This window comes from Astyanax mexicanus, chromosome 12 (assembly GCF_023375975.1).
Source record: "Astyanax mexicanus isolate ESR-SI-001 chromosome 12, AstMex3_surface, whole genome shotgun sequence".
Lineage (NCBI taxonomy): Eukaryota > Metazoa > Chordata > Actinopteri > Characiformes > Acestrorhamphidae > Astyanax > Astyanax mexicanus.
The window spans coordinates 422,501-433,028 of record NC_064419.1 but is presented as its reverse complement, the minus strand read 5'-3'; the positions used below and the strand labels follow the sequence as shown (position 1 = coordinate 433,028).

Here is a 10,528-nt window from a genome sequence, read left to right as displayed (position 1 = left end):
CTGCTCCAATCAAAGCAGATTTACTCTAAACTGGGCTTAAGCTGGAGTTTAACGGTAAATCCGTCACCTGGTCTGGTGTTGGGACTCGAGCCAGGTCTACATTTAGATCTAATGTCACCAGTAATAAAGATCGGAGCTTCGCTGGAAGGTCTAATCTGCTGCAGTTAAAGAAACGTGAAGATTTTACAAACTAAACCAACGAGAGACAATATTAAAGTAAATACGACTCTTTTTAAAACCTTTTCTGTTTTATTATCAACTGACAACAAGAATAAGAACAATATACATATTATAACATACAGTACATTTACAATAATAACATTTTAAAGAGTAAATCTATAACAAATTCTGCCTAAATTCAGCCAGACTCCAGAAATGTAGAGAAATGTACATCAGGTAAGAAATATATAGCAAAAACATAGTACAAAAATATACAGATACAGTCATATCTCACATTATCTCAAATCACAACAGAGAAGAAAAACAATGTACAGAAGTGTTCAGTGTGTCAACCTGTCCAGTGAATATATATCACATTACTACGGATATTATAAAAGAAAAATCCAGTGTTAATTATAGATATATATGTATATAATATTTACAGTGTCTACAGACCAAACTACTACTAGAAAAAAAAAATAAAAATAACAAAGCTCAGCGGATGAGAGAAGAGCTTTATTCCAGTGACTGTCACGAAGCGTAATACATTTTCTGAGTTTAAGAATTTAAAATGCAGCAATACATCAACATCAAATAAATGCTGATTTGTCAAACGTCGCAAAAATATATTCCACTGTAGGAAAACAGCATGTTGAGAAATATAAAATGAGTTTGTAAAATCTTTAGTATTTGGTGTTTAGGTAGCTATATATATGTATATATATATAAAATAAAAGGCATGTGGTTTTACTTTTGTTTTACCCCTTATTTAAAACATATCCAAATATTTTAAAAATACACATCCAGCATGCAAATAGATTGTGCCACATTTACATTTAAAGTGTAACTAAACCCCTTCGATTTTTGCTGACTCCACTCTCAGAACAAATTTGAAAAAATGCTATAAAACATAGGAGTTGTTGTTTGGAAGGAGCACTGGGTGATGTATGGGTTTAGGGGCAGGGCAGAAGAGAGAGCTGATTGGCTGAGCTGCAGCAGCAGTGTGCCTATCATAGCACAGTGAGACGCAGATGATTGGACGTCAGAAGGAGGGCGGGATTATTGATTGATATTGATTATTGATATATATGTATATAATAAAATAATAATTTCATTACTTGAAAACATTCAAGTAATTAACTCTTGATTCTTGTTCAGCACAGCTGTTAACTGATAGAATCTAAAGTATAAAAGATATTCTGGTTTGTTTAACACTTTTTTTTGGCTACTAAATAATTCCATATACTTTTTTAATAGGTGTCCAAACTTTTCACTGGTTCTTTACACTTACAATTATTTAATTTCCAAAAACTTCCAATCACTTTACCATCATTTAATCCAAGCTGAACCCAGACAGTTTGGCACAGAGCGGTGGGTCGTGGGCCACAAAAAAATACCAAAAAAGGGAAAACGGTGAGTCAGTTGTCAGTGATACACTGGCAAATGACTCAAAGACGTGTTTTTCTGTATTTTGTAATGACTGGTTTGTGTAATTTTATACCACAGTGGAAGATTTCAGTTGTTATCTGATTGGCTAAAAAAGATCACAGTAATAAAAGACAGCAGTCACGTCATTGGCTAATAATGCATTCCCTCTTTTAGACCACTGTACGCAGCCCAAACAGCGGACGCAGGCAGGATTGTGAAATGCACACAGTGTAAACTACTATTCACAGATAAATCTACAGCACCACAGACTGAGACAAAACACACGCCCAAAAAAATGACCATGTTCTTATGATGAATGGCACTGGAGAAGAGAAGAGGTATAGAAGATTACAGAGAGAGAGAGAGAGAGATTCTGGATTGCTTATCTCAAGTTAAGTTGAGACAGTTGAACATATTACAGTTAAATATCTAATAATAATCTAATAATTCCTTATTAAATGTACAGAATACCAAAAAAAACACAATTATTGTACAAGACATTGTGGAGGCCTAAAATCAAGAGAGTAACAGAGATGCTAAAACCAGTATTTTATAGTAATAGATACAGTACACTCACTGTCAAAAGTTAAAGACCACCAAGGAAAAATAAATGGTTCATAATTTAGTCTGATATGGTCAATATTTTGTGAGCTACACATAAAGGCAAACAGTTCAAGAGCATGGAAACCTGGAACCATGTCCTGCGATCTGATGGGACCAAGATAGTGTCCATAGTTGGCTTAAATGGTGCCCAAGCATTTGAAGGCCTGTTGCAACAGGACATGCAAACCAAGGACTTGCTAGAAAACAACAAACTGTGTAGTTAATAGTCAATGCAGCAAGGTACAACCCCTCTGTAATCAAAGTCCCCCTCACAGGATGCTCCACACACTAGTTACTCACAGTAGTATACAACCAGACTGGCACATGTTCAGCAGTATCCATCCACACCAGCTTTAACACACATACATATAAAGTACTACTGACCCAGTTTAGTTTCACTTTTAAATCATGGTAGCAACACAACGAAACCTCAATCCATCATTAATATTTGATGATATTTGATTGATTGAACTTTACTTATATCCTTACTCATATTAAGTTTATCTAAATGAACTGAGTTTTATACGATTATATTAGTAGCCGCACTCCGTGTGAAAGAGATTCATGGGTTAATTCCTTCAAGTGGAACTAGTCTTTTTTTGACAGTGAGTGTAATGAGATCACTTATTTGTTGTAAACCATTGTTTTTGTGTCTTAATCTGAAAAGTCAGTTAAATATTATTCTGTACACGAAGCAGAAAGCAGGAATTTTACCCCATTATTCACAGAGATCTTCATAAATCTAATCATCAACCACAACCATTATGGCTTTGTCACAAGTCTCTCCACCTGCAGTGATGGACCAGAATACTGCTTCATCTCCTTAAAGGACATCACACTGATACATACAGCACAGGCCAAAAGTTTGAACACAGATTCTCACTGAAGCATCAAAACTAAGAATGAACACATGTGGAGTTTTATGTACTTGACAAAAAACATGTTTTATATTCTAGTTTCTTCAAAATAGCCCCCTTTGCTCTGATTACTGCTTTGCACACTCTTGGCATCATTCTCTCAATGAGCTTCATTTAAGAGGTGGCCACCTGAAATGAAAAGTTTTCCAACAGTCTTGAAGGAAGGAAGGAGTTCCCAGAGGTGTTGTTTAGCACTTGTTGCTCCTTTGTCTTCTTCACTCTGTGCTCCAGCTCACCCCAAACCATCTGGATTGGGTTCAGGTCCGGTGACTGTGGAGGTTCAGCTCATTTTTTGTTAAGTACATAAAACTCCACATGTGTTCATTCATAGTTTTGATGCTTCAGTGAGAATCTACAATGTAAATAATCATGAAAATAAAGAAAACGCACTGAAAAAGAGAAGCTGTGTCCAAACTTTTGGTCTGTACTGTATACTATATTACATTCACAGGTTTTTAGAGTCAGACCGTCTCCAGCGTCTTCAGGTTAAATCAGTCTCTCCTCAGGAGGAACTTTCAGCACGTTTCCCATCTCCAGACGAGCTCCTGCCACCTCCTGCTGGCTGGGGCTGTACGTTCCCTCAGACTGGCGCTTCTTGCGGGCGGTGAGCGCCATGCAGACCAGCCCCACCACCACCAGCACCGCACCCAGACACATCAGCGGGATCGCCACCACCAGCCACGGGATACGCTCCCTGTGAGGCTGCCTCTGCAACAGAAAGAGAGTCAAGAGAGATTAAAAAAATATATCAATAAAATTCACTGTTTTACAGTAAATTTGAATATATATATATATATATATATAATTCACCTGCAAAAAATAATGCAACAATAATGCAATAATGCATCACCATCCTCTTTGTAAAATTAGTTTATTATGGGAGGATATTGCAGCCAAATTTAGTGACATGAATAATCTGTGTTTAAAAAGAATTTACACATTTTAAAGTTTCCCGATTAATAAAACAGTGAATGTAATACTGAGGCAGTATCACGATGCTCAATACCAAACACTATGAAAGTAATAAATTACAAACTCATAACATTCTAAACATTTTTGTTGAACTTTCTGGATTTTCACAGTTTTTTGGTAATTTTGCTTTTTTTTGCCATGTTTTACTTTTTCTTTGAAAAGTTACAAATACTTACCATTTCTGTTTGCAGTCAAATATTTTTGCAGATTACAAATATTTGGTACATGATTATTAAAGATAAATGAATATTTTTGTTTTTTTTACATTATTAACAAAACATAATAAAACAACATTTTAATTATATCATTACAAACTGTTCTGTGTTGATTAAAAACAGAATTGAGAATAGAGCAATACATTTTTGTTGGCCAGTCTGGCCAAAAACTGAATTTTTAACAAATACAGGCGTTTTACAAACATATAAAAATATAAAAGATTGTATCTGAGCATAAAGATCAGAATTAGCTATTAAAAGCTAAAGGCTCTTTGCTCCAGTGTGTTTGCTTGCAGTTTTAAAGTTTAGCTTATGTTTACTATTAGCACATCATTTCTTAGTTCATATTAAATACCTGTTTAAAGTTTTATATATTATATTTATACTTACGATAGCCTGGCAGTTATCTCCACTGAAGCCGGGGAGACAGTCACACAGGTAATGATTCTGTCTGTCCATACAGGTTCCTCCATTCACACAGGGGCTGGACTCACACTCGTCCACGTCCACCTCACACCTGAGAAACGCGAGAGAAACGTCGTATTAAACTAGGTGTGCTGTGTGTTCATGAGTGCGTGTGTAACGAGTGGGAGTGTGCGATTGCTGAGTGCACAAGGTGCACCTGTTTAGCTAAGACTGTTGTGAAGGTTTAAATCGGTCAGTAACGCACCTGCGTTCTCCAAGATAGCAACACACTAGAAATGGAGCCTGTATGCACAAGCTCAGATTATATTTTAACGGTGCAAGGCATGCAAAGCTTGAAAATAGACTGTTGACGGGGTGTAAGATAGCAATAAACATTGCAGAATGTCTTGCACAGGGTATGTAAGATAAGTCCCACAGTGCCGTGAGTGTAGATCAGTATGACTATGAGTTAGAATTGTTTAGAGATGCATCAGTGTGCAATGTGCAACAATACTAATATTAATACTCACTTATCTCCAATATAACCAGGTTTGCAGGTGCAGTTCGCCCCCCAGAGTCCATCCATACAGACGCCTCCGTTTGTACACTGCACGTCTACCTCACACCGCAGAGGAGGATAAATCCATCTATCGGAAAAACAGACGCAGAGAAGAAAAGTTCATTCCTGCATTCAGATCAGGGGTCGGCAATTATTTTCTAAGCCAAAAACTTCTGTTTTGGAGAATAAAGTGTAATAAACTGTAATGGGATGAAGCTACAGACGAGTAGCTCTCCAGCCCAGAGGGTTGTTGAACCTAATTGCAGAACAGTTGATATTAAAGCAGGTAAACCCAAGAAGATCGAACCCGTGTCGTCAGGGTCACAGTCCAATACACTACCACTGCCCAGGCTAGTGAATTGGGACACGGCCAGGAAAAAACGCCCTTAAATGGAGACTCCACAGGCCTGTTTCATGCACGCCTATTGCCAACCCCTGCTTTACTTAATTTACATTACTTTGCTGATATACTACAGAAAGTATACCAATTTTTCTTTCCTTCATATACATACAGCTCTATTCGTACCTACTGAACAACGAGCATAAAAACAGTGATATAAAAACAGCTTTGGACGAATGCACATGTTACAGAGGGACACAGTTAGGGACAGTGGTGATTTTACTCACTGGCAGCGTGGGCCTCTATAGTGTGGTGAACAGGTGCAGTCGAATCCCCCCACTGTGTTCACGCAGGTTCCCCCGTGCTCGCACGCCTGCTCCTGGCACTCGTCCACGTCCTCGTCACAGTGTACGCCGCCGTATCCCAAGGAGCACTCGCACTGATACCCCCCCAGCAGGTCCCTGCAGATCCCGTGGACACAGGGCCCCGAGGCGCACTCGTCTACCTCATCCTGGCAGCGATCCCCACCCCACCCTGTGACGCAGTGGCAGCTGTAGTGGTTAAAGATGTCCCGGCACTCGCCATCGTTCAGACACGGCTGAGAATCGCAGACGGAGGCACCGAGGCACCCCAGCTGCGGCTCAGCCACGCCGCCGTACCACGTGAACCGCGCCCCCCGAGGCTCCTCCACCTGAAGACCGTCCAACAGCGGCAGATACACACCCCCGACCCGCACCTCCCCCAAACAACCGGTAAAGTTCTCCGCCAGCCACACCGTGGAGACGTTAAAGAAGTCCAGATTCCCCAGGACTACTCGACTGGAGCCGGACGCCCGTCCGTCCACCGTCAGGTGCCACCGAGACGCGGCGTGCCGAGGACTCTTCCTGACTTCCACCCGGTGCCACGCTCCATCAGAGACCTCCACGTCGCTGGAGAAGGCCTGCACCTCCACCGTGTCCCCGCTGCGGATCTTCACCAGCAGGGACGAGTTCAGGAGACCCAGGCAGAAGAAGTCCAGACCGCTGGCGGCTCTCAGCAGCGTCCCGCTGTCCTCCCGCGTCCTCAGATCCACCGAAACCGTCAACACCGACGCAGACAGAGACCCGTTAGCTGCGTACCGCAAAGCATTATTCTCAAACGTAGCGTTAGCCAAACCTACGGAGACAGATCACAATTAATACGATTAATAACATTATCACAAGATCTTTAAACTATTGATATTATAACTTTTATCTGTTTATTAAGTGATTTTCAATAAAGGACACTTATATATCAAATGTTCAAATATAGGCTTTTAAGCTTTAATTTTACTGACCTTAGCTTTTATTTTACCAACATCAGATTTTATTTTACTAAACTTAGCTTTTATTTTATTGACATTAGATCTTATTTTATTGAATTTAGCTTTTATTTTACTGATATTAGATATTATTTTACTGAACTTATTTAATCGTATTTAATAGCATTGTGGCAGATTTTTTGTTGTTTTATTACTGTTTTAATCTCATTATTTTTATTTTATTTAAATTCTACAAACATTTATAGACTTTGTTTCTATTGATTATATAAAACATATTATTTTTATACTAAATACAACAACAATATTCTTAAAATATACATAAAAAAATAATGTTTTGTGATATTTGAAATTCTCAGCAGTGTACTCACACTCATATCCGTCCGGCAGGTCCACACACTGACTGCCCATAACACACGGGTCACTAACACACCACACTCGTGTATCACAGGTCTTCCCCGTGTAGTTTAGTGAACAGGAACACACAAAATCATTCCACACCAACTGGCACTCTCCTCCGTTCACACAGGGGTTATCCTAAAGAGAGCAGAGTACAGTTTCATCAGTTACACGGGGAGGCTGGGTAATGTAGTGTTTATCACTTTAATCAGATTTGCATGGGATAAAAAATGTGTTTATAGAACAGAACAAAAAATATTCTATATTTTCATCATTTGTATCATCTCCTCGTGATGCTGGAAACATGTGGTAAAATCTAATTTATTATACAGTACATAATCAAAAAAATATATAATTTTAATAGCTTTCCAAGAATAGCCTACCTTCACTGAAGCTACATTAACTGATTCAATCAGTAATACAGAGATTTTTACTATAATATAATAAAAAGTTTACTTCTTGTTAATAAAGGCATCAGTCTATTATTTCATTCTTAATGTGCAGTTCTGCTGTTAGCCAGTGAGTGGTGCAGTTTCCTGTTGTTTACTTATGCCACTTTTGAAGCTCCTCAGTTGACTGACATTACTATACCTTTAGGTCCTTTTCTCATTAGCATCACATTGACCCTCTTTCTCTTGTGATGTTAACAGCAAGATAATTGGCTCTCATAAACACAAGACTATATGCTAAGCCATAAAAAAAACATCCAGTCATATTTTAATCAGAAAAAACAAATGCTTCTGACTGAAAAGTCCCTTGTCCTATTTTTACCGGCACTGGGAGAGCAGGACAGAGAATTAGTTATTCTGGAGCCCTGATTAGGAATATGTACGATATAATAATATTTTTTAAAAGAAGATAAATGTCTTACTTTACACATTTGGTCGCTGACACAGTTCTCCAGGATATTATATGAAATACTTGATGAATAGTTTGGTGTTTCAGGATTTTGGACGCTCTGGTTTATATAGAACTTTACATCGTCCAATCGCACATCCTGTAGGCACCCTTTGAAGTGTCCTCCCCACTGAGCCGTACCGTCCACTTCAGGAAGTCCTCCAAGAAACGCCACGTCTCCGGCCTCCACCCTGAAGCTGGTGAAATTCCCGGGGCTGAAGAGCAGTTCAGTCTGATTGTAGTAAAGGTATCCATCTTTTATTTCAACCGTAATCATGACCTTCTCTCCGGTAGTGACGAACGCAGAACTTCCTCTAACGGAGGAGTAAACGGCCACGTGCACCGCGCCCCGGCGCAGGAACACGCTGAAATACGGACGATTCCTGCGCTTCAACTGGAAAAGCAGACCGTCGACTTTCAGAGAGCGAAGAAACAGAGACAGAGTGAAGTTTCCACCGTGAGTCTGAGTGACGGGAAACGCTGCAAAGCTTCTGTTTCGCTCGTGACTGAACGTCCATGAAGTGTGCTCTGAGGAGAAAAGATCATTATTATTTATAAATTATGTTTAAGTACATTGTACAAAATATAAATTTAAGTATACATTATATATGCAATAATTCTTAAACAGAGTGCAATAATACTGTGCAATACCTCCTCTGCTGGACTCTGTGGATACTTTTATATTGTATTTTATTTGTTTCTTTACCTTTGTTACTTGTGTGTATGTCTTGTATCCTGTTATAATGCTGCTGAAATCCTAATTTCCCTGAGAGTGCCCTTCCAAATGGATCTATCTATCTATCTATCTGTCTATCTGTCTGTCTGTCTGTCTGTCTATATGTGTCTGTCTGTCCGTATACTGTGACATTCAGTTTTATTCTCTAAATGAGTTTTCCTCTAGATGTTCCTTCACTTTAGGTCATAACTTCAAAACATAATACTCATCATACTTATATAATACTATATATTACTATATTACTATATTATATATTTATTACTATATAATATATTACTGCTGTATATTTCAGAGGTTTCCATTTCAGGTTTACATTTTTAAGTGTTCTCTTATTTTTTTCCAGAGCTGTATATAAACAAACTTGTCTTGTTTTGTCTTGCCTGTGAAAATTGAGCTGTCAGCTTCTCATTGGCTGATTATGTGACCTTCAGTATTTGGAGTGTTCTCATTGGTTGTTCTGTAATTATGTGTAACTGGGATGTACTTTTAATTTTTTTAAACTTTTTAGTAGAAACAAGTTTTGTATTTTCTAATAAATCGGACATCCTTCAAGTATCAACAACTATTGCTGTTTTTTACTATGTTTTATTTCACACGGCATTTATTATTTTTGGGGGGAATTTAGGTTGTATATATAGCATCAATTTTTGCAGTTTATCACCTACAGACTCACCTTGATCACAGGTATCTCCGTAAAAAGGTCTGTAGCAGTCACACCTGAACTCCGTCCACAGGTCGACACAGCGTCCCTGCAGAGAACACGAGTCCGGACGACACCAGTCAGTCTTCTCACAGCCGAGCTGAATCTTCTGGGCCTGCTCTGAGGGGAGGCTCTGAGGGAGAACAGGCTGCGAATCCATCAGCAGATCCTCAAAACAACCGATAAATCCTTTTCCTGTCTTGGTTTGATGCAGGTATTCCTGAGGAACTCCACCCAGGTAAACGTTCTGCAGACCGAGTGGAGGAAAGAACAGGAGATGATTACGTCCTCCGTCCTCAACTCTTCTTTTATCTTCATCTTTATTCTTTAAAATCAGAACCAGCTTCTCGTCCACGTACACAGAAACACCGTGCCACTTCCCGTCGTTAAATTCTCCATCCATCTGCACCTCCAGCTTCATCTGTCCCGACTCTGCTGAAGCGTGAAGATCTCCTCCGCTCATCTCCAGCAGGAGGAAATGCTCAGAACTCCCCCTGAAGAACAGAACTCCATCAGGTAACGTGGTTCTGAACCTCAGAGCTACACCCGGAACCTCCTCTTCAGTCCTGTCGTCAGGAACCTCCAGGACCACGTGCTCTTCTGAGGAGAAGGAAAAGGTGGTGGAGGTGTTGCAGTGATCGCCATAGTAACCAGGAGGGCACCTGCAGGTGTACCGATGATCGTGACGCTCTTCATCCAGCGAAGGTGAACAGGTAGCTCCGTTCTGGCAGGTGTGATCCACGCAGCCAATCAGAGCGATGTGGCAGCGCCGGCCGCCCCAGGGCAGGTGGTCGGGCAGGGGGGCGGGGCAGTGACAGGTGTACTCGTTAACGCCGTCCTCGCACGTGGCACCATTCTGACACGGGTCGCTTTCACACTCGTCGATGTTCCTCTCGCACAC

General features: G+C 40.0%; 1 protein-coding gene across 1 annotated transcript in view; it reads right to left on the bottom strand.

Moving 5' to 3' along the window:
• Positions 1–229: 229 nt before the first annotated feature.
• crb2b (crumbs cell polarity complex component 2b) overlaps positions 230–10,528 on the bottom strand; it is a 31,535-nt gene continuing 21,236 nt past the window's right edge. The window contains exons 7-13 of the mRNA XM_015603846.3: positions 9,601–10,528; positions 8,166–8,719; positions 7,267–7,432; positions 5,886–6,753; positions 5,230–5,346; positions 4,685–4,811; positions 230–3,815 (exon numbers count right to left, since the gene is read on the bottom strand). The exon at positions 9,601–10,528 is cut by the window's right edge and continues 5 nt beyond it. Of these exons, the coding sequence (XP_015459332.3) occupies positions 3,594–3,815; positions 4,685–4,811; positions 5,230–5,346; positions 5,886–6,753; positions 7,267–7,432; positions 8,166–8,719; positions 9,601–10,528 (2,982 nt within the window). The 3' untranslated portion in view covers positions 230–3,593. The remainder of the gene's footprint in view (positions 3,816–4,684; positions 4,812–5,229; positions 5,347–5,885; positions 6,754–7,266; positions 7,433–8,165; positions 8,720–9,600) is intronic.